General features: G+C 36.7%; 1 protein-coding gene across 19 annotated transcripts in view; it reads right to left on the reverse strand.

The window, feature by feature from the left end:
* Positions 1-25,466, reverse strand: part of UBR5 (ubiquitin protein ligase E3 component n-recognin 5) — a 91,582-nt gene that overhangs the window by 32,899 nt on the left and 33,217 nt on the right. For 11 of the 19 annotated variants that reach the window (XM_075085545.1, XM_075085529.1, XM_075085540.1 and 8 more), the window contains 14 exons: positions 24,282-24,493; positions 19,582-19,698; positions 19,391-19,501; positions 18,509-18,663; positions 16,411-16,528; positions 15,385-15,569; positions 14,513-14,622; positions 12,840-12,952; positions 6,129-6,272; positions 5,921-6,032; positions 5,561-5,715; positions 4,429-4,626; positions 3,087-3,297; positions 2,376-2,420 (listed from right to left, as the gene is read on the reverse strand). In XM_075085545.1, coding sequence (XP_074941646.1) covers positions 2,376-2,420; positions 3,087-3,297; positions 4,429-4,626; positions 5,561-5,715; positions 5,921-6,032; positions 6,129-6,272; positions 12,840-12,952; positions 14,513-14,622; positions 15,385-15,569; positions 16,411-16,528; positions 18,509-18,663; positions 19,391-19,501; positions 19,582-19,698; positions 24,282-24,493 — 1,986 coding nt within the window. The remainder of the gene's footprint in view (positions 1-2,375; positions 2,421-3,086; positions 3,298-4,428; positions 4,627-5,560; positions 5,716-5,920; positions 6,033-6,128; positions 6,273-12,839; positions 12,953-14,512; positions 14,623-15,384; positions 15,570-16,410; positions 16,529-18,508; positions 18,664-19,390; positions 19,502-19,581; positions 19,699-24,281; positions 24,494-25,466) is intronic. The other 8 variants (XM_075085548.1, XM_075085544.1, XM_075085538.1 and 5 more) reach the window with 3 other exon arrangements.

A 25,466-nucleotide genomic window follows, 5' to 3' on the forward strand; every position in this document is an offset into this window, starting at 1 on the left:
AGAACTGAAAGGGAAGCCACTTTCAGCATGATACAGGCCAGGAGAGGGGCTGGTGCTCACTTTCAATTTAAAGGCTTTTCGAATTGACAGTCATCATCCTCTGCACGCTTATTTTCTCCATTGACAGTACTAGGACCTGGATAATTCCCCTTCCCCCCCTTTTTTTATTTTAAAACAAGAAGGTACTATTAATACCTTTAACTTTGAGTTCTTAGAATAAGGTAATTCAATGGTGTTTGTCAGCTTTTATAGCATGTTTATTCTTTAGATCTTCCTACTCATCACTACCTGAAGTAGCAAAGATCTTAGGTTTTGCTTGTTATCAAGCACGTGCAGGTTTCTTAGACAAAAATCACCTACTACCCACAACAGATGACTATCAAGCAATTAGCAGAATATTACTCTTGTCACCAAGTTCTATACTAGTTGACCTGTAGTTGTAAATGAATTGCCATTGTATTTATGCTGTACTCCCCTCTAAGATCTACTAGTTCTCTTAACTCACGACCCATCATATAGTACTTCTGGACCCCTCACACAGGGGTCACAGCTCTTGAGTGATCCCTCAAGCAATACAATCATTCTCTGCAACAGAGAGACTTCACCTATCCTTGGCCCCACAGTAAACTAACTGAACTTTCACTGTTCCACTCATGAAGTTAGTATTCATTTTTGGAGACCCATAAACTGTAAATGCCTTGGCTCAAAGGGTAATTTGCTGTTCTGCTGTCTAAAGAAATCAGTCTCAATTCTCTAGAAGAAACTTTGTAGGTGTTCAGCTATCTGAACAAGTTATCTGAAATTTAGTATAATAACTCTTCCATGATTTCGCATGCTTTGGACATTTCTTTTGGACATTTCTTTTCCAAGATCCTTTCTATTGGTGAGACTGAGGAGATATAAAATCACAGAGAAACAAAGCAGCCTTCCCCCACCTTTGCAGGTCTGGGGCCACTCTCCCTGCAATTCATTTATCCAACGCTGCAGGAGCTATGGCAAAAGTAGGCGCAGGGTCTGAGAACAAAAAAGCCTATCCCTGCCCTCTATATTCCTTTTCCAGCACTTAAGGAGGAATCTATATGAAGAAGAGTGAAGGATCTCAGGCAGGTACTAGCTAGGAAGGGGTAGTACATCCTGTAACTGTTGAGAAACATCATATCTGGAATCTGGAATTGAAGCCTTTACTCCTAAGTCACACCTTTTTCTTTTACAGTTTAACAGATGGCTGTACAACTTTCAGATAGTAACATTAGTCACCACCACCCTCCACGTGATGCACAGAAAATAAACTTGTCCTAAGATCCATCGCTAACAGTTACAGTGGAAGGTGAATGTGATTTGAATCTAAAGATATGAACCCCCTTTTAAAACGATTTTTGTGAGGGGAAAGAGAGAGGCAGAGGGGTGTTAAAAGTCTGAGGTCCACATTTTTCATGTTTCAGAAAGTTAAATTAAATCCAAATGAAGTTACTGAAAAAAAAAGTCAAGATTGCAAAGACAAGCACTCAGATTAGGAAAAGTCAGATTAAGTTTGCCCATGCATCCTTATTTCAGCTTCCCTGGGTGCTTATAGTAAAACAATCTTCAGTTACACAGCTAGGTTTTGGCTGGTCGATTGGTTTGGGTTGTTTTTTTTCTTTTGGGTTTTTTTGTTTCCCCCCACCCCCAAGCAACAAGACCCCTGCCTCAATCAGTGCACAGGATGGACGACACACTGAAGATGAAGGGTTGTACAATGAGCAAGCTGTTTATGCCTTGTTTGCTGCACCATTTGGAAGGCATGTCGTAAGGCAGCAACAGCTTGGCAAGGAGAAGGGGAAGCATCGTCTTGTGTTTAATGCCACTGAACATCACTTTGGAGAACTGGAACCTATTTCTGCCACATCTAACAGCACACAGAACTTTGTGAAACAAGTTTTTACAGATGATCATGATACATTTTACTCATTTCTGGACACCTAAAAGGTGCCCAACTCACAGAAATAATTAACATTCACAGAACAAGTAAAACTACTATTAATCCAGCTCTAGAATGAAGTGTTTTGAAATAACACCTACTAAGAAAAAATGAGATCAGGCCCTAGGCTCCCTCCAACAGAACCCTAAAAATCAGTTAATAGCTTTGAATACAGAAAAACTTCAAGCTATAATACCTTCAAGAGATGCAAAAGCTGCAGCATTATCCCCATTTTATAAATAGGGATATGAGGAACGATTGAAGTCTATAAATGACTAAAATTCAATGACAGCACCATACAAAATTCCCACAAGGAAGTTCATTCATTATTCAGTGCAGGGTTTGTATGGTGTGCAATAAGTAAGGAATGGGGCCACACACTGAATGATGAGGATAAAAAGAAATATTGAATAGCTACCCATTCGGTGAGCACCGTCCATCTTGTGCACTGAATGAGGTAGTCCTGTGGAAAAAATAGTATGATGGTGTAATTAAAGACCATTTCACAATGCATACCCATGTATAGCACGTGGGTAAACTTAGTTCTGGCATTTCCTAATTTTGGAGTGCTTGACTTAGCAACCTTGTTCTGTTAACATACTTTTTACTAACAGCAACCTTGTTCTGTTAACATACTTTTTACTAACAGTATTTAATAGACATTTTTAAATGGTGTCAGTAACTGGCATTAACAGAAGGGCATTCTTTCACATTTCTTAATACATGTCAACTGCCAATAGCGTTTCTTACTGGAGGCATTAACATATACTACAGCACTTGAAAAATACTAAATACCATTTCTCTTACAGTTTACTAGTGATACAACAGGGATATGAGTGATATAAAGGTGGAAAAATACTTGTTTTCATCTAAAATTGGCATGCGGATATGAAAAGTTTGTCTTTTACAATCAATAAACACAGCTTAGTATTCTTAACTATTGAATTCTTGTACATCCTTATGTAAGTAATAAAAATGTTGTCTTGGCACCTTTGAAAGGCTAGGACACATTTTAGGTCCTAAATTTTACGATACCCATATATGAAGAATGCAGCCTTTATTTCAAATATTCTTGAAAATGTATAAAAAGTTTATTTTCAAAGTATTTTCATTATATTGTTGAGCTCACCCTCTTCCTCTTTTGTTTCTTTGTTGCTGGTTGGAAAGCATACAGACACACAAGCATGCAGAATATTGCGGTTTCCGTCACATCTATGGCCAAGGAAAGTCTGCAGCATTTGTGGGTTCTGATCCAAGACAACTGCTTGCTCAAGATTCATCAGGTATTGTCTGCAAGCCTCATAGTCACATCGGAGAATGTGCTGCATTAAAGTTTGTTTCTGTACTCAAAAGAATAAAATATTTTAACAATTCAAAATACAAAAGACAGACATACATGTTTCCTAAGTAATTATAGTTTTCAGTTTTTGAAATTAATAGAAAGGTCTAAATCTAGGACATTGGCAGGAAGTCAGTGCAGAAACTGTTGAGAATACGCATCACCTCAATTACAGCTCTGTTAAAAATAGAAAACAGCATGCATTCAGGCATAGACAAGTTAAAGGAAAGGAGAGGCTTAAGCAGCAGAAGTTATCAGGCTCACAAAGTATGCCTTTGACTTCATAGCTGGGTTCTTAAGATGGACTACTTCTATTTCATGGCTACATGTAACATGGGAAAAGTACAACTGAATAAACTACGGGGTCTACATTAACTAGTGTTACATATTTGTTTTAAACAGATTATATACATCCTGAGAAGTGAAGGAACAGAAGCTGTTGAAGGTCTGGGAGGCTCACCCCATATATAACAAGCTTTTCCACAGTGATGGAATACTCCACTGTGAAATCAATCTCAGTCTGACAGGTGCACAATACCTCCTGGTGGCAGCATAGCACACAGCAGATGTAACTAAACTGCACCAAATCACTAATGGGTTTATACAAGTACGATATATAAATTCACAGCAGAACTATTCATACAGAACCACACACGAGAACAGAATTCTACAGGTGAGTCAAGTGGAAAAAAAAAAAAAAAAAATCTTTGCTTGACTCTCATAATTTCATAATGTATGGTCCAAATATAAGATTGAAAGAAAAAAAGCATTGCATTCACAAGAAAACAAGTTGTTGGATCCCTCATAAAAACTGTATACCCATAAAACAAATGAAATTCTATACTGGTAGTATACATGAAAAGGTAAAAGTTTAAAAAGTAATGCCTAAAAAAAATATTGCTAGTTAAAAGTCTGATACAAAAGCCGTGCACCCCCAAAATGGATCTTTCACTTTACTATGTAAATTTGTGCTTTCATATTTCTAAGAAAATCTTCTGTTGAAATCAGCTGCATTGAAATAGTGAAAATACAAATCTGTATCTGAACACAAATCTGCTTTAAGCATAACTTTATAAAAGCAAGAGGAAAAAAAAAAAAAGCACATAATTCTGTAGTAAAGAGAATATTTTACCTCAACAGCCATAATGATAATAGCAGCTTTCTTTTTGATGGTCGAGTTAGCAGGAAGATTTGTTAAGGAATGAACACCCATTCCAAGACTACTAATAGGTGGAAGATCGAGCCAGTCAGGGTCTCGTATCCCACCCATACAATCTTTTGCCATTGGATAGATTGTACCATTTCCATCTCTAAGAATAATAGGAGATTCCTACATTTGGGAAAAAAAAGTTTTATTAAGCCTCCATAATTTATAAATATTTTCTTTCCCAAAAGGTCCAGTTCTGCTTGACTGCTGACAATGACAACAGTTTACCTAAAATTCTCATTTACGCCATTGTCTCCTACCATTACAAGTGGTGCAGCATAAGATATCAGATTCCCTTCCTCAAATGCCTGAAATGCACTTAACTTGGTAAATACCATTAAAGGTATCCTCTTCTTTATGATATACGTTCATTACCAAATATTCCCAACAAAACATATAGTACCTATACTTTTAGCTTAGTTAAATGTTCCAAAGAAAGTTGAATATATTGAAATGAAACGTTCGCATTCAGTTCTTCTAAAAAATGTTTCCTTCAACTATCCTAAGCAAAATATATTGTATTTGTGGAAGTTACACTAAAATGGTTTTGGTATTTTTTCTCAGCCCTCCTCACGGATGCCTGCACAGTGTAATCAAGCTGTATAATTAGATAAAATAAGATACTTAACATTGGATAGCAGAAAAAGTTGCACAAAACTTTGATATATTCTTTTTATTATCAAGTACAGATTTTTTTGTTAACATTTCCATTTATGCTCAAGAGTGGATTTTCATCTGACCCAATTCCAAAATATAGCTAGATAACAAGTTCACACTAACACAGGAACTACTCTGTTAAGTTTTTTCCCTCCCTTTTTTACTTTTTATTCAAGGTAGAATTTGATTAAGATTATTAGAAGTGCTTATGCAAGTTAGATTGCTAATCCCCTTGTACCTTCAAAATATTAATGGTAGCAGCACGTCTTTCATAACTCATTTGAAGAACTATTTCTTTGCCAGTCTTTGGAAAGCCTTACAAAAGGCTGTACCATCCCATTCAAAGATGACAGCAGTGAAGTGCAGTGAGGTTAAACGATTGAGATACAAAACCACAAACCTGTCCAGCTGTAAAAATAGCAACACTTCTCTCATTCTGACCCAGGAATGCAATGCTGCTAGTAGGGAAATTATTTTCCTGTTCAGCCTTTCCTGTGGCAAGGTCAAATATGCAGTATCGAACCCAGTTCCCAGTTTTCAGAACAGCATGCACTCCTTCAAAGATACACGAAGAAAAAAGTTAATGTCTTTTACTGATGGTGTCCAGTAAAAGAACTCCTAACTAAAGCACTTTTAAGGAATTACTAATATCGATGGAAACAACTGTTTGTGTTAGTTTGACAGTAGTTGTTTTCCTTGAGGAAGAGAGACAGGTAATAAAGGATCCAACAGAGTATCTTACAGGGTAAGTCCTACTTGCCTTTTGAATCTACATTTACTGCCAGGATCTCTGTTTTTTCAGGAATACACAGCTTTTTAGGTGTCCTCTGAAAACAGTCAGGAACTTTTGGAGTTCCACCAGTTTTTACAACCTGAAAACACACATAAAATTTTAAGAGGCAATTAAGCACATAGTGCTGACACTTTCAAGATACTGATTGTTTTCTCAATGTTTCACAAAGACATACCTGCAGTTCATCTATTCTAAGCAGCCTACAGTCTTGGAGAAGAGAAGAAGGATCAGGATCTGAATTAGAACTGCTCTGACAGTTTGCATTACTGGAGGTGCCTGGGAATTTCACAGCAACGTAAGCACCATCCACTTTTAGCACCTACAAGCAGAACACATTACAGTTTTACCAAAAGCTTTGAACAGTAACTGTTTAGGTTGATTTGCTTCAAAATAAGCCAGACCTTTATCAGGAAAAGAAAAAAGTTTACAACAATCAGTGAAAAAATTCTACAGCTCTTGGTCATTAGCCTTGCTGTTTTGCTAAAATTACTGAAACCTTAAAAACTTGGATTTCTTAATGACTTCACAGGCATCCTGAATCAGATCAAAGGTCCCTCCATTTCAACATACTATGTCCACAGGAACCAACACCAACCTATTACAGAAGCTCCTGTTGATACTTCCCTTGTATCTTTCCAGCTTCTACCTACTGGAAACAGCAGGACAACTTCATGTTTAATAGCCTGGATAGACCCTTCTCTTATTAATTTGTCCAATCACTTTTGGAAATAAAGACTATTCTTGCGGCAAAGTGTTCCAAACATTAATAACGAGTCAACAAAAAACATCTACGCCGAACCTCTTACTTTAAGTGCCCATTAGCTCTTGTACTACAACAAACAGGGAATCACCCTTTTTTCCTTATTGCCCCATCTAAGAATTTTTTAAAGCTTCTGTTGCAAAGTCTTAGTGCTCGTTCCTCAAGATGACTCTGCATAGTGGAAAAAAGAAGTGTTGGTTTATGGGTCTATTACCTGTTCCTTACACTTCATGATAAAAGTTCTCCACTTGGTCCCTTCAGACTGAAGGATACAGACAAGCCTACCCGGACATGTGTCATGCATCTGTGTCTTTCCCTCCCCCCAGGGAAATGGAAGTTATTCAGCCCCACAGTGACATAGCCATTTTTGAGACTGTAATCCTCTCTAAGAGTTGCTGCCATGCACATCTAATCAGAACTGTCAAAATAGGTTTCCTTGATATAGAAACATCTTATGCTATCACCAAACAGCAAGGCCCTTTGAGGTTCCAGTTGAGACCATAGTTTTCTCAAAAGGAAAACAAAGATAAAAGGGAAGGGGACAGGGGAAACAACAGAAAATGTTTTAATTTTCAGTGGAAATAAGACCTCTGTATGCTCTGTCTTGATCAAAACTAAATACAAGCAACCGTCAGTCTTGATTAGGACCTAATTTCTCAACAGTTTCTACAAAGAAAGTGCTTACAAAGCAATATTAAAGATCCAGATGTAATCAACTTTATCTAAAACATCCCTGACAATAAAAGGCATCTCAAATTTTCAAGACATTGTAGGTAATAAAAATCCAAAGATTTCCATGTTTTCTCCCAACTTCTCTAGCTACATGCAGCCTATCAAGTATGTTAGAAAAAGGATATATTGACAAATATGAAGGTATAAGCAGATTTCTTGTAACAAAGATTATTGTGGATAGTCTCAGAGCACTTGCTCCCCCCACGCTGAAAATTCACTCTCGTAGCAGAGCTCTTAGTTCTAGCAGTAGAGCATCACCGATGGCTGTAAGAACACTACCCAAGACTTTCAAAATTCAGACCTAGTCAAAAGATTCACAAACATTAACTCTGTTCTAGACTACACAAAGACAGATTTCTACTGAGACTGGCAAGACAACACTCCAGACAAAAATCGTGATTTGGTCAAAAACTTTAATCAAGGTACATTTAGATGTTTTAAGGTAATCAGACTAACTTGTAAATTTGAAATCACAGGCCAATGGTTCAATCACAGTTTCTAGACTGACATGTAGAAAAGCTTTATAAATTTGGGCTGCTTCTGGAAACAGAAGATTCTAAATTGTCAACGTCTAACAGAGTGTATGAAATTTGTTTATGAAGTTTCAAATTCATAACTGGGGGGGTGAGGGGAAGAAACACTCCTCAAGAGAAGGCACAATCCCTAAATATTCAACATATCCTACCTCCATAACTAAAATTTTTCTTCTACATGCTTCCTAGCTGCTTTTTAGTGTTATTACCGATGTCATTTTTCACTTACATCATTTTTCATGTGTTCAAAGAAATGCTGATAGTTTTTAAAGTGCTGGAACTCTGTGGTGACTCTTTCGGAGTCCACATGCCAAGTATCTTGTTATTTCCCAATTTGTGGTTCAAGAAAATCATGTATCTTTAAAAACTGGAAAATACATTTATTAAGATTTGGTTGAGAAGAAATTCACTTCTTCAAAAGGTAACCAAAATGCAGTTCTTTAGTTAAACAGTTACTACTACATCTATTGGCTATTAGACAGAAAGAAAATAAAACTATCCATTGATGCAGCAAGCAACACGGAGCTTGAACAGAACGCTTTTATAGCAATTGTACATAGAAAGCTCCCAAGCAGAGATGTGGATAATGAGATCTGATCTTTCTTTTTAATGGAAGAAAAAAAAAAGTGTAATTGATAAACTGAAAGAGGAATGTACTTATCTGCTTTACCCTTACTACCATCCCATCGCCACACTCCTTTAAGCCACAATGCCAACGCACGCTGATTGGCAGAAAACATTGAGCTAAAGTCCCTTCCTCAAAAGGAAGTAGAGGCAGGTTCTGAGCTGCTTCTCCTCCCCTGTTCCCTCTTACAGCTGTTCATTTAAAATCACATTAACAATAGGCTGAGGAGCCTCTAAAAATAACAACGCTGACTACAAGCACATGAGCCTTTCAGAAGCAAAGCTGTTTGGAACCACTGGCAATCTGTAGAATCTTTCCTGCTCCAGAATCACCATATTCCCCTTCTCAAGACACAGCAGCAGAAGACCAGGGAAAATACTTTTTTTTTTTTTCTTTCTAATCTCCTCGTTGGTATGAAAGAAATTTTAACATCACAGAACAGGCTTCTACCTCTACTTTCAAAGTAGAATGAGCACTCTCAAAGAAATACTAACACAATTTTAAAACATTCAACTTCAAATTATTAAAACCAGATTCTTAATAGGGATTAGGTAAGTCTTCTGGGACTATATGCAGCCTGAGGACTTTCAGCTTAAGTCTTTTCATTGAAATGCTTCAATCTCCGATGGAAATCAAACAAAAAGTTCCAGTGACTGACTGAAGTACTACAATACAATGCACAAGTTAAAGAACAAACTACTCGATCCAAATTTATGTTTCACAAAATCCCTAGGATTTGATAAGCCTTCTGAGCACAGGAACTGCAAAACTGGTAATACACAGAAGTCTCACCTGATTGAGGGTGACTTTGATGAACAGAAGCAGTTTGGGGAGGCCTTGGACTCTGCCAACAGAAAGCCTCAGACCAAAACGAACTGCAGCTGCCAGAGAAGAAAAAAGCAGCTCCAACCCAGGTTCCCTACCCTTTTGTTCTAAAAGTGGTTCCAGATACCATTTAAGCCATTCCAGAAAAGGAGATCCAGAAGCTAATGTGGATAAGAAGAATATCCCAGAGTGCATGGAATGGACAAAACCAGCTTCTATTCCTCTGATACCAGTGCACAGTAACAAAGGCTTATTTGAGCCCATATCTTTTCTAAACTACATAGAAAGAAGACTCCCAACAGATTTCTCATCAATGTGGACAACAGAAGAGACAAATGCCAGGCTTTTTCATTTCATCAGTCTTTCATTAGGTGGATAATCCTATAATCATTACCTCCTCCATCTAGTGATGGTCTTGGAGGAATAAAGGCTTAGTTTTGTTCCAAGCCCATGAAGGATTTAAATTGAAACGAGACTGGAAGATAATATATTCCAAGGAGAAAGATGACTAAATTCAAGAGTATATCTAACAGACTTCTGCTTTCTTCATTTCTTTCAGCACTGCCCCAGCCTAAGAACTTTCGCACTCTCACCACATGCTCTGGTTATTTGTCACTTTGGCACCATGCACAATCCACATTCACAATCCATGTGTGTAAAATGCTGTTTCTATGATCTACCCATATCAGAATAATCACCAGCAGTCACCTTAGACCATAGCGACCAGGGAAGGGCTGTTAACTGTATCAAGATCAGTAAAAGCCCAGAGAGAAACAGGCATGTTAGAACTTGACACCATCTCCCTGCCCACCATTCTACAAACAGAACACAACAGTGGTCTTGGAAGGATTTTAACCAACACTTCTTGGAGACACATCATGAAGTTATTGAGTACACCCAAAAGTACAGGAACACAAATTTTCCAGAAACAAAATTATTTCAGGAACACAGGCTGAGCATCAGTAAATCTGAACTCCTTTCCTATCTCTAAATTCCACCTCCTGAAACCTACGTGAACAATTCTTTTTTGTGTAAAGCAAAGAATTATCTCAATAGTTTTAAAAGGTGGCAAACATTCTGACAGGAGCTCATGGCTATCACACTTTATTCACTCTATTCTAAAGAATATAAATGTTCAAAATTCCGGGTGCTCTTGCAGGTAAAAGGACAGAAATCAGGTTTTTGTTCCTCTTACTACTTCAGATCTGAATCATTACATAAGGGATGTCATGGTTCAGCCCCGGTCGGCAACTAAACACCACGCAGTCACTCACTCACTCCCCCCACCCCTGTGGGATGGGGGAGAGAGTTGGAAGAGCAAAAGCAAAAAAAAACCCCAAAACCAAAACAAACACACTTTGGGGTTGAGATAATAATATTCATTATGACAATAATAACAATAATGATAATATAATAAAAAGGAAAAGGGAAAAAAGGGAAAAAAAACAGGAACACAAACGATACAACTGCTCACCACCCACCAACCAACACTGCTGGTCCCTGAGTTGCGATTGCTGCCTCCCTCCCCCCGCCAGCTCCTCCCAGTTAACATACTGGGCATGACATTACATGATATGGAATATCCCTCTGGCCAGTTTGAACCCGCTCTCTTGGCTGTGCCCCCTCCCCTCCCAGCTTCTTGTGCACCCTGCAGAGCATGGGAAGCTGGAAAAGTCCTTGACTAGTACAAGCACTACCCAGCAACAACTGAAACATCTGTGTGCTATCAACATTGTTTTCATACTAAGTCCAAAGCACAGCACTATGCCAGCTGCAGTGAAGAAAATTAATTCTATCCCAGCTAAAACCATGACAGGGAGTATTTTTTGGCCTCACAGATCAATTAGCCTAGTGCAACTGACTTCATGTTATGCTCAAAAAACATCCACCAAAATACCAGTGTGTTTCTCAGAAATGTCCCAATATTCACATGCTCCATGACCACACATTCTATTTGAAAAGAGCACTCTGAGAAAAGCTGAGCGTTACTCTATTGACACCATAGTTTGTAGCATCAAGTAGTTAAAACACAAAGCAGTGCTCCAAAGCCTTTCAAATTTTCTGAAACACCAAAGGTAACAAAATCCTGGGTTACATAAGAATAGTATATTCTCATGCATATTGCTCATAACGCTGAGGCCATCCATACCAATACATCAAAGATGTGGCTTTTTTAGAATATCATTCAGTAAACAAAAGACCATGGAAGACCAGATGAAGGTACATCTGGGTGGACTCTAAAAGGGTAGGACTTCTTAAGCAATGAAGTCTTGAGAGCCCAAATCCATACGATTATGTTTTTGAGTCTGAGCCTCCATACACATTCAAAAATTATTTATACACAGAACAGTCAGACTGCTTAGAATTCAAATCCTCTCTGTGCTTTATTCAGCTCACAACAAGCTGAATTACAAACATTACTGGTCCACACCGAACAACATTAGCTATTCTGGAGCCTGTAAGAGAACACTGCAGAATAACCCTTCTGCAGTCCAAAGTGCCTCTGGTCTTTTTCATGTAATAGCACAACTGATTAAAATCACAAACACCCACATAACACAGCATAAACTGTATTTCTGTCTTTAACCTGGACACCACTAGACAAAAAATTTTTATGGTTTTGTCTTCTGGATTCTATCTAAATTCTAAAGATAAAGTGTTACAAAACTATGAAAGGAAAAAAGTGAATGACCATACACATCACTGCAAAAGCTCAGCTTGCTAAGTGGAAAACCTTTTTTGGCTTTCCTGTTGGACTTATTTTTGAAAAGTAGAGCAGAGAACTGTTTAGATGACCTAATCCCTCCTAACATCGCACAACAATATCAAAGGAGAAATGGAATATTTTCCTCTACAGCGCTCTTAGTCAGAACAAAGGTTTACTAGAGAGGAAACAAAAAAATTAGAACGACCAAATAAACAGATTTTCTGAAGTAATACATCAAATTACTTTTTAGTCATATTAATGAAGCATGTAATTTCTAATCAAAACATTTCTGTTCTTTCACTGCCAGAACATAAGATACACCCAAATGTTCAGCTGACATGTATGTAAAAGTCAGTCATACCACGTTAACTCTTCACAATCTCACTGGACACATGGGAGCTATTGCTCAAGCCACCAAAAATAATCTTTTGGATAAAACCACATCTGCTTTTCTTAATATTGTCGTTCAACTTAAAGTACCAGAATGTTATTTTTTAAGATTCATCACATTTTATTCGTAACGCATTCAGTCTATTGGTATCATCATGTTACGGACAAATAAAAATGCAACAAAAGTCACATTAGTCAGAAACATTCTCAAGCATCCCCAAAACTATGATACTTTTAACAGTTAGCTTATCTAAAAGGAAAAACTTTTCCTTCTCTCTTCCCAAAGACAGTGGGACAGTGTATTTTAGACAAACCTTGCCAACAGGAACATTCTTAACGTCTTCCACAAACACAACTTCCCTCAGAGACCACTGCTCTTCATTCACTTTCTCCTCCTCTTTTGGGGCAGGAGTAGATCGTCGTCGCTCTGAGACAAAAAAGTTATTACCAAAAAAAAAAAAAGACTTGAAATAGTTAATCAAAGCATAAAAAAAATGCAGTGTTTAGTAAACACCAAACCTTCCCTCCCAAAAAAGATTATCAACAATCAAATTTTTACATTAACGAGTGGTTAACAAGAATCTGACTTTAAAAGTCAGAGCTGCCTAAGACTATACCATGCCACTTGCACGTTTTTCTATGAAATTATCAGATAGGCTTTATTAGTGCTAAACAAAACAATTTTTAAGGACATTTAAACAAAATAATTGGAGTACAAGTAATTTTGTTGGCAGGGTTCAGATATTAATCCTGTAAGTAAAAAGGCTGACATTGTAAGACCCTTCATTCAGCCCTGCTTCGTATCACCCTCACACAAAGTCTGCTTGTCTACTAAGTGTGGATTTTTGGTAAACATCTAGAAGAGTAGCAAATGAGGCAGAAAATAGCTATTTGGGCTAACAGCAATTGCAATTCAGTTAGATCTGCTGCACCTTTGCAGCAAATCTGAACAGTAACTCTAGTACACTCAGGAATCAAATTTAAACACTTAACATGCCTAAATTAACACTGACAAGAACCTTTAATCTCCTGAATTGAGTACATAGTCTAACTAATATTATCAATATATTTAAAGTAAGAAGCAGAGAACTTTAAGTTAACTGTGAAGTTGACTTCAAACACTACTTCAAAATCCAAGGAAAGTTATAGTCAGTGAAAAACTACAGCTGAAAGAAATACATAACAGAAGAAATCAGTAGCAAAAGATTTGACTAATAAAATTAGTACTGCGGATCTGAGCATATGAGGTTCTTGGTCATTGAATGAGGTCACTTGATTCTCGAGGCGAACGCTTCTTAAAACTGCGGTATTTGAACAATTAGAAGAAACAGGAGCAGCGAGATTTCGTCAAATGATGGCATTGTAATTAGCCCTTTATAAATTTATGGATTTAAATAATAAAAAAAATGCTTAAGAGATCAGTTACATGAATTCTAATGCAGCCTTTTAGTTTTTAAGTACAACTTGTACTATAAAACTTCCTCTCACTGCTTGTGTGTTAGTAAAGAATGTCTAGTTTCAGACATTTTATGTAATAGATGACGAACTACTGCTTTATGCACTGAAGTTCACAGGAAAGACAAGATGCGCAACAACAGCTTAATCTCAAAAGGAATTTTCCAAGACAAGTTCAACTTCTGGGCTGTAAAGAAACTCACTCTCATATTTCTGTTAAACATAAACAACTTTATCTTCAGACTTCCTCTTGATCACCTCCTGAAAGATACTTCTGATTCTGAGAACTAAGTGTTATGCTTGCTTAGATACACCTTACATCAAGTAGTCACTGCTCACACTAATGCATTTAACACTGACAATTCACTAATTATCTAAAGTCTATTACAAAAGCCTTTACATACATTGCAGTTCAGACTGAAAGACCACAGATTATTCTGAAATTAGTACAGAATCTTTGTAGCACTGCCTTTTATGAAAACTCTTTATATATACAAATATTTTATGTTACTCTGAACTACACATTACTCACTATATGGCATTGATGCACTGCTTGCTATTGAAGATGCATCACTACAAGTGGAAGCTGGGGACGGCGGAGGACCCATCTCAGTTTTCACTGGTTCCTGTTTGCTTTCAGGCCTGGAATAAAAGGCGTTACTTAGAATGAAGAACAAAAAAGGTAAGATCTTTTCTGTGGCGATGGACAAAGTGTCAGTGTGTCCCAGCCATGTTCCTTTAATAATGCTTTCATGAAGTAACTCCATACTTACCAACAGTCATCCTAACTGACAAGACTATACATCTGATGTCAGGAATGGTGCTATGCTGCTTAATCAGGGATTAGCTTTGTAACATTAACACGGCATAGATACAATATTACAGAAAATAAACATCCTTAGATGTGCTTCATTTGAAGACAGGAAAAATTATTAGTTTACACAATAACCTGAAACTCTGGAACAGCTAAAGTTTTCAAGCGTTCCTTAAAATGGTTTAAATCTGTTTCAAGAAACATTTAAATAGCAATTGCCAGCCCAATTATTTACAGAGGGGCTGAAATAGGTCTCTCAGTGCCATGAAGAAGGGCCTGAAAAAGTTAGTTCCATAACAAAACCACTTTCAGTTATAAAATCTTGGAAACTTTATGAAACGCTGCAGTAAAGTCTTCACTGAATATTCCTTCTGCATTTCACATTTCCATAGTGGTTTCACACAACTGAGATGCCTTTCCAGCAGTGAGCATTTCTTCACACTAGAGTTTACAAGAAAGCTAGAATCTTATAAAGGGGCAAGAAGTTCAAACTGATAAAAAGCTGACCTTCCTTCTTTTCAATTTTTCATCATTCACCAATTCAAGAGAATATCAAATACATGTTCTCTGTGTGTGTTCTCAACACTTACTTTGCCTCAGTAGTTTTGCTAGCTTTCTCCATGTTTTTCAAGCTCTCAGGTGACCGAAGCTGAAATCGACAGCTGTCATTCATGTTCCAAACGGATTCCATTAACACACCCACTTTAGGAATTCCAGCACTGATTGAAAAAGCAACTGCTCCAGCATGATAGAGGGGGTTATTCCTTAAACACACCTACAAACAGACGTATTTATTTCTATGAGAACAATGGATTATACTGAGGGAAATCATATATGCATGCATTTTCTCGATGACATATGTAGTAGTCAAAAAAACTAGGTAAACTTACGGAACTAGATGAAGAAGAAAGTCAGCAAGATGTACTTTGCTAAGGAAAAAGAGGCTGTTGTGCCATTCACAGCTGAAAGCAACAGCTTTAGCAGTGCAACTGTTTAATATATAATATTTAGATGCTCAACCGCAAAAGGAACAATTCGTCCAATAACAAAGACTCATCCCAGAGTTGATTAGAATGGATTGGGAACCAGAAGAAATGTGTTCACTGGGAAGGAGCTGTTTTGTCTCATAATAGTTCTAATACTAATCACAAAAAGAATCCTACACCTCTGTATCAGCTATTAACCTTTTTGGTAAAAGCTTCAAACCAAAAGCCTATCTGACTGCATAAATAAATCAAACCCAGACTCAAACATTGCAGGCAGTGAAACGCCAAATCATTTACAAAGCTACGTCCTCTACTGAGAATCATGTTTCTATACTTACTTTCTCTCAAAATACAGAATCAGTAAGTTAGTTAAAACAGAATTACTTTGTACGAGAACAGCCTGTTCATCCATGTTTGCAGCAATAATCATACTTGTAAAACAACAACAACACTAACAGGACACATCAATTTACAGTAATATAGTTAAAACATATTATTTTAATTCCAGATTATAGATACAACTTTGGTGCGTAATAAGACTAGAACCTAATTTGTTCTGGTTTTTTTAAGAGAAGACTGCAAGCTCATCATACAGCACCGTAAAAATGCCACTGTGACAGTTGCACTTGCCTGGGTTCCAACGGTTATGTTTGGCATAGAGGAGATACCAGCACTAGACTTCGGCTTCTTATTTTTCGCTCTGGCCTTTTCTAGCATTTTCTTCCTTTGGCTGAAAGGAACTACACCCCTGTAGAAAAACATATATCATTTTTTAAAAGGGTATGGGAGAAATGCTTTGTTTATAACGTTGAACAGTTTATTCCTGCTGCTTAACATAGTCATGACCAAACATAAAAGTGTGTGCTTCCCTCTCCAAAATCTCAAAGCACTCTAGAAATGACATCTTTTTCTACATTCACCCCCGCTTTCCAAATTCATCTCAACTGGCCAATTTATTAGGAGGAGGAGGAAGAGGGAGAGCACATAAGATACATCGCTGCCAATTGGCCTTCTTCTTTCTAGTCCAAAATGCTGCAAAACCTCTGTCACAGATGGTACACACCAGTCACAGCTTTCAAGCTGGGGGCTTGTCCCCTCTGAACTTGAGTATATCTTTCCCATGACTAGTGATAACTTCCAGAGTTTGCAGTCATTGGGGAACAAGATAAGCTTTTTTGGTTTTAAATTCTAAAACCCTCACTTTCTCTCTGGGGACATGGCTGAAGGAGTCCAGGACTCTTATGACAGACTTAAGCTGCAAGAGGGGAAAAAAGGACATTTTTGTAATTGGATCCACTCAGTTTAGCTGAAAGAAAGTCCTGCATAGAGAGTTAAGCATGCTTACTATTTTGATACTTCATGTTTTAGTCAGTGGGTTATAGAGTTACATGCTTTTATTTTAAAACCTCCTTCATGTTAACTAAAACATGAAAAGCATCAGTCCAGTCCAACAGTGGAAACTGAAATCCTGTCTAGTGTACTACAAGACCACTGTATCTAAGGATATCAATAGTAACAGAAGCTTCTGCTACATCAATCTGATCAACATAAAATGACTACTGCTGACATTTAACCCCTCGAGAAAGGACATGTTCATTAATAGGTAGATAGCTTTCAAAGACTACTAATACTAATAAGTCTTTTTGTATATTGCATATGCATATATATAAAAAAAATATATATAAGATATATATATTATATATATAAAAGTAGTTAAGATGGCAGGTTCTAATTGCCAGGTATCTCCAATGTTATGGCTTATTAGTTTCTATACTAATTACTCTAAGTGAGGTATGTCAGCTGTGTCATAATGAAAGGGTGAAGAACCAGAGAGCTGTAATTTTGAGATCTGGGACTAGACGTTAGAATAAAATATGTCTGTGTTTAAATTTACAAGCCTAGCTACAATTCTACCTAAATAATTTCCAGAGTTATTAGAATTCAATGAGAAAGCTGTTTCATATAACCAATTTTCAGTGCTCTGATTTCCAACTCATCATCAAGTATTTAACTCATCCATGCCTAAAAGCTACCTGGGCATGTTATGTCAAGCAACAACTCCTGACACACTGACAAAAATAAAGCATACAGACAATGCTTTGATAATATTCAACGAATTCACTCAAATTAGAAATTCATGAGCTCTTTTGGGAGCGTTATTTTTGAGGTTTTGGGGGGGATGGTTTGTTTGTTTTAAACACGGGCTTTTTAATTACCAAATTGTTGGTTACAATATTTTCACTAACATTTCATATTTTGTAATGTTTAAAAGTGTTATACTTTAACAAGCTCCAGAGGGAGCATCTAATGTTATTTCTCCCTTCTTTAAGATTTGGACCACAAACTAACAGACCAAAATTTCTAAAAGAGCCTGACAGAAGAATGTGGACCTCATACATGGGTTTGTTCCACAATTATAATTCAAAAATGGCCTGAAAGGCATAAAGAAAATAATTCTCCAATACTGTGTAGTACTGATGTATCTGAATGCTAAAGCACTTATACGCATCTCCTAAAAGAATAACTGTATTCTCTTAAAGGTGTTATACTTGGATTCAAAAGCTTTAGGCATTAAAGAGGATAAATATACTTTAAAATGGGAACCCAAGCTCAGGTGCAGAGTTCCAGAACTCAGAACAACTGTAATTCAGTAGTTTTGCAATGCTTCTCGGAGCCAAATACATTAATACATCCAGTGGATCTACACATAAACACAGTATTAACTTACCACCAATACAAGTTGTTCTCTAGTTGAGCACAAGTATAAAGAGCACAACAATGTAAAGAAACAATCCGTTCTCCCTGAAGCTCCGAGTATGTCTGTGCAGTGTGTTCTAATTTAGAAGCTACGGAGCTTAAAGTTTCATCTACCCACGTAGCAACCTAAGGGAGAAGAGAAGAAAGGAACAGAGGTAGTAGGGGGAAAAAAGGAAAAGAAAAGTTGCACTTTTAATGTAATATTTACTGGTTTTGAAAGGGAAAAAAAAATAAAACAAAAAACCCAATTATTCCCTTTAGGATTTTATCCCCTACCACCTTTTCCTTCCCCAGAAAAGAGCTTTTAAGGATTTATTTTTCCTCTATTTCCAATCCCCAACAAAAACAGAAAAGGTAAAAAGAGAGAGGTGTCATAAAAATACTTTGACAAGTGCATACACTTTACCAAATCAGTTTCAAGTTCACTCTTACCTGGGTAGAAAAGCATATTTAGATAACTTACTTTACAGCACTGAAAGCTTCAATGCCCTTATTTTTTCTGGTAAATATGTACAAAACATTAACAAGCTCTCTATTCTTAAACCAGTGTCAGTTTCTACTGTAACAACAAAAAATCAAGTATTTCAGATAATCAGGTAAAACAGATCTTTGCCAGATTTTTTTCCTTTTCTTTTTTTTTTTTTTTTTTAAACTTTTTTGCATTTTTACAAAACACCATTTGGGCTTCTGGTTTGTTTTTACATCTGTATAGAGGAAAAAGAAGTGGAATGAACAAACGAATTAAGTACTTTCCACTCCTGATGAAACTGAAGAATCAACTCCTCTGTGATATACTCGAAGTAACTGAGAAAACCAGCACTGTCAAAATCAGCAACCAGCACACATCTCATACCTTGTTATTTTCAGTGGCAACAGTTGCTCTGATACTATTTGCAGAAAGGAGCACTATCTTTTCATTGGTTAACCCCAAGAACATGGCTCGTGGATGATGTAGCGAAGGATTCTTTGGAAACAAAAAAAATATTTTAGATATTCAAAGCATATAAATCATACTGAAGGTAAGCATTTAAAGACATACAGTACCTGTGCATTTCTGTAAGGCTCTGATTCACTCCACTTCCACTGATAGAGTTCTCCTTTACTGCTAACAGCCACGAGCTCAGAATACAGAGCTCCGATAGAAATAAACTTTGTTCCATCCTACAAATACAGAAAGACGAAGTCTAAGACAGCAATATTATAAATATATATAAATACATAAATGCCAAAAATCAACTTGTAACTGTTAAGTTTTTTCAGAGTTCCTATGCAAGTTCAACTTGAAAATAAAGATATATCCAGCTTGTCTCAAGCTCAGCATGCCCTCAAACACACACACACAAAAAATTGCTTCTGCAGAGTGAGGGAAGAAAGAAACAGATATTATTTTCCTGAAGTCTAGCAATAACATATACGTGGCAATTAACTTGGACAGTTTATTAAGAGCTTTCACAATATTTTAAGAACACAACACTGCTCACAGAATTAAAGACAAGAAGATCTCTTGACTTCTGACATGTAAAAAGTTTCCCTCTAAAATGTTGGCTTTTTCAAATTAACAAAAAAGCAACATAGTTCCATTATTTCATTCCTAAGTACACTCATGAAGATATCTTCCAACTACCTGAAAAATCAGTTATCAATTCACTGCCTCATCAGTTAAACAATCCTTATCTTTCACTTCTAAAGGTAAGTAACTGCCAATAAGATCAAGTTTTTTAAAAAAATCAGCATGCTGTGTGTCACACTAATGCATCAGTATGACCTGATACGCTGGAAAAGCTTCTAATTATGGGTTATTACCCTCCATCCTTTTATCCTTTTTAAGATTTTACCAAAACTTAAATGGCATCTTTCTACTACTTAGTACCACTTTGCTCAATTGCTTCATCCTGTACTTCACCCAGATCTCACAGGCCTGGTTTGTCCCCTCTTAGATTTGGTTGTCCGTCAATGTTGCAGCAACTACAACAGTTACAGTCTCACTTTTTGCGTGTTCCTGTTCTCTCTTACATTGAATGAATCTCAAACTACAGACCTGTGAATCTGAGTGATTTCACAAAACATTTACTTCTGTTTACTGAGAAACACCTGTAAGGCCCACCCGTTTGCTGCTCCTCAGCAAGTGCAGCTACAGGACAACCATGTTCTGTGTGAACTTCTTTACTGGTAACAACTAGAAGCTCCCTTCTGCTTAAAGGGAGAATACAGCTTTTAAAAAGAAAAAAAAATAGCTTAAACTAGTATAAAATCAAATGCTCTTCTACAGCTACAAAACTGAAATCCAGGCACATGATGATTACTCTTCCCTGGAGTAGTTATCTCCCAGATCAGTATCTTTACCTGGCTCTCTTAGATTACAATATACCACATTTAAGCAATTTAACCATCTGATGGGGAACTGAACTCGTGTCAGACCGTTAAAAAAAGCCCACCATCCACTAGATTTATCTGACCCCTAAACGAAGGGACTTTTCCTTCAGCTACAGAAGTTTACAAGTGGAATCATTTTTAGCTTCATAAATCTGGATTCGCACTATTTTTTTACTATTCTCATGCCCAGAAGTGCACATCTCAAAAGGTGCGAGTGTGTCCTTGAATAGCACAGGATTCAGAACATCTCTTACCAATAGCTCAAAATGTTTACCAGTATTTTGGGAAAGATGAGAAAGAAGGCAGCAGGAAAAGACAAAAGCAATCACAAGCAATTCTCTTTTATACCCTGATAACAGGGTCTAGAATTAGTTAAATGATAAGAGAACTATTTTACTCGGGAGGGCATCTACCAACACAGCACAGAAGTAGCACAAATGCTGATCTGTGTCATGATTAGTACTTGCCATCATATAAATATTGCATATTATGAGAAAGAATTGCCATTAGAACCTACTGTAGTCTAATGAGATACCTATCTGCTTCATCAGCATAAATGAACCTTCAGAAGTTATCTGGCCTAATGCCTCAAAGTTAAGTATGGAAAGCAATTAATTTTTGCTCCAAGACAGTATCATTATTACTTTTAATCTTGCTAATATGTTTTACAACTTTTTATAAACAAACAGTTTTATACCACAAGCTCAACACTAGACAGACCTGTCATTCAACATTTTTCTCTCCCTTCCATCAAAATATTAGCAGTTGTCATCAAATGCTACAGGGCCAATGCTACATATACATCCATGAGTCCATTCAAAAGACTAATGGCACAAAGATGCACAAATGACACGACGACTCTGGTTCTGCAACCTGAGTCTTGTGTTCAACTATAAATTCTGACTTCAGACCAGAGAAATTACATACTTGAAGCTGATGTAGATTGCTGACAAAATCTTAGTATCTCAATAGCTAAACAGAATATACCTACTCGAACGAACTAAAGGCTCAGCCTGCACCTAGCTACAGTCTAGCAGGAAAAAACAGCGATACTTGCCATACTATAGACTGGCTCTGATACACATGGCACAGTGTTGATGATACATGGCAGTGTAGACTAATAGTATTACAGACCAACAAGATCTGAACTATCAGAAGAATTCATTCATTGTCTTGAATTCTTGAACAGTTGATTTCACTTATTTGGTGGAAAAAACTCAGTACCTATGCATCATTAACCTCAGGCTGTGCGTGAAATGGATGCATTTGGGAACACTATCAGCTTTCCAAAAGTTCCATCCATTCATCTCGGGTTGGTACTTTACCTCCCATAAACACAAGTTAATCATCCTCATCATGGACTACTACAGTTCTCTCTCAAAATTTCAAAATAAAGAAAAATGAAGGAAAAATATTTGCAAACAAGATTGGTTATTCCGCAGTGATTCCTCACGTACTTTAATCTCTCCCCTAGCTTACTGTCTTTTCCATTAACGTTTCAAGATCTCCTTTCCAATTTTCAAAATGGAAGAAACCTCTGAACTGGCCTCTCAGCTACACCATCTCCCTCAGGATTCACCCTGAAGAATTTCTGCTGGAAAATACCACCAACAAAAATTCAGAGAGGGGCTACTGCAAGAAAGATGCAGAACAATTTCTTAGAAACACTCAGCTGAAGGATAGGATGAAAAGTTTAACTAATTTTGGATAAAGATGAAAGGCAGTTGGACACCTTCATTTAAGTGGAAGGTGGGATTTATATGAATGCGTATGCAAACAGGTATCTTGGAAGACGCTCAATATTAAACAAGCATGCAATCAGATATCACAGCAAGTTAATTCCATAAAAGATGCCCAATAAAAGATAGCAGTAATTGTCATAGGGCAGGATCTGCTGTGTTTGCAAATAACAAAAAATCCAGTCCAGGAAAAAACCCACCCTAATTTAATAACTAAATTTCAGGGCCTGAGAGAAGAATGGGGTTAACAGGAAAAACATTCCTAAAGCAGTAAAAAACCAGAACAAAACAAAACAAAAAACCACAACAGTAATAATGGCCATAATAATGTTACCAAAACACAGCAGTGGAAATAAGAAAAAGGATAATTTAGTATTCCAAATCTGAACAGCATTCATTCTTTGATGCTAAAACTCCTGGAATCAATCTGTACCCAAGCTAGATGACTCTCTCATTCTACCGTTATGACAAAGCAAGGAGGGACAAAAGCTGCCAATTTTCACTGACATTGACACTGAAGTTCAACATTACGGGCTGAAAAAAATAAAATTGCCCTTTAGACATAAAAAGTCTGGTTGGGAGAGCAACTATTAGACAAATGTTCTTTTTAGGTATCTTCATTTCTAAGTTTGAATGCTTGAATGAGGATCGTAGCAGCTAAGGGTGAGCTGCTGTAAGCAGAAATAAGCTTCTAAATTCACCTCCCTCTTCAAACTCTCTATATTTAGTCAGAAAGGAAAAACCAGAGACATAGAAAAAGCATGACATATCAAAATAGCAACCTCACTCATACTGTGGACAGACAGAAATGGGAACACTAGAGAGACAACCCAAGTCCATAAAATTTTATGTGACAAACACAGATTATCACTTCCATCCCTGGGAAGTTTTTTTGGTTGGTTGGTTGGTTGGTTGGGGTTGGTTTTTAAAGTTGTTTCCCTGAGCACCTAGGTAATTCATACAGAAAATGGCTACAGATACCCAGTTAGCAACATATAGCTGGTGTTCCTATTATTCTTATATCTCATGTGGGAATTCCTTCTTTCCTTGAAAATGGAACTAGGGTTAAAAAGAAAACCAGCTAATCAAAGCCAAAGGGATTCTGAAGGAGCAACCAGTACTCATTTAAGTTATTGGTCAACTCAAAACACAACTGCAAATAAACATCAACTTTCATCATTGTTGCTTAAAAGCTTGATCTACTCAAACTGAAATTCTCTAGGAATAACATGCCAATTAAGAAAAAAAAAAGGTTTTCTTGATGAAGGGTAGTTTAAATTGTTTCATGAGTTTCCTATTGCCTATTAAACACTCTGAGCACCTAAGTAAAAGAAGAAGAAAAAAGAAAAAACCCAAACCTTATGCTCTACAGCACTGCATTCAAAACACAGGGCAAAGAAAATTAAAACAGAAGCACAGCTATTACTTTTTTCTATTAAAAAAAAAATGTAATTTTCATTTTACTAGTTATTTATAATTTTCCGAAGTGCATAATAAAGAATATGCTTTATTACATGATATCACATAAACTGAAATGTGATTATCAAAAAGGAAACACAGTATTTATTTGAAAAAGAATAAACAGATCTATTGCACAAGCATGTAAATAAAATAGGAAAAAAGTTTCAATACCTTATCTGGCCACCACTGCAAGTCTTCTCCTAAAGAAACAGGACTTTGAACAGGTGTATTCTTCTTGTCCAGGTTTGGTTCCCCTTCCTTACTTGTAGAGCCTCTTTCATTATCAAATGAGGCTCCATCAAGCCACCTTCGTTCACGCAAACGTAAAACGGACTCACGTTCACGCAACAGCTCAGAGTCTCTCTCTAAGGGAAGAAGGAGAACTGGTATGCAATTGGGTCACACCAGTGGGATAAAAGTAAGCCACTCTCTAGTAAAGACCCTTCAGGATGCAACTAACAGCAGTTAAATCTACTCACACAGATCAAAAATAAAGTCCTGACATGCAACATTCAATATATTAATCCTTTTAAGCATATGTACTTTAGAATTACAAAACATAAAAATAAGCTAGAAATAAAATCTTACAGTTTTGTGCACTATTAAAAAAATGCTGAAGTATTTTCACTTACGTCATAAGAGGCCAAATACATTTAACATTGGAATTTAAATTTTTATAGTACAATATGCAGAGTTTTGTAGCATTGTTTTATCAGCGTAGTAGCAACAACCAAAACCAAAACAAACCCCTAAGTCTTTATAGTCTGTCAGATATCTTTATGCAAACCAAAAAAGAGTATTTATTAGAGAGTTTCATAACAACTTTCACCCAAAAAAAACCCAGTAATTTGACAAGGTTAAAGAAAGCAAGCATTAAAAAAAAAAGCTCTTGTATACATGTTTGATAATCCAACCCCTTTTGTTTAAAGCAATATTCTGTAGGACTGGATTTAATAAATTAAAGGGTATCTGTTTTGATTAGATCAAATTAAAACTTTTCAAGAGTCAGACAAGTTTTAAAAAGGATCCTTGTAGGAAAATGTTCCTTACCAAAATGCTTCCCCTCCAATTGGCCTACAAACTGTCTAAAGCCAGTACTCTGCAGTTCGCTCATGCAGATAAATTTTTTAAATCAGGTAATCAAACTAACTTTCCAAGAGTCAACTATGCATGGAAAATAAGGATTATAAAATTCGTGGTAACGTCTTATATAGAATAACCTTAGAAAAGGAAAAAAAAGGAGTAATTTAGAAGGAGTTATGTCAGATGCTGAATATTCGTACATGCACATAATGCATTTAACCTATTAAGTACTTCACTTATGCTCACAAAAGTCAAATGGAATTACATGTATGA

Source organism: Phalacrocorax aristotelis, chromosome 2 (genome assembly GCF_949628215.1).
Source record: "Phalacrocorax aristotelis chromosome 2, bGulAri2.1, whole genome shotgun sequence".
Classification (NCBI taxonomy): Eukaryota; Metazoa; Chordata; class Aves; order Suliformes; family Phalacrocoracidae; genus Phalacrocorax; species Phalacrocorax aristotelis.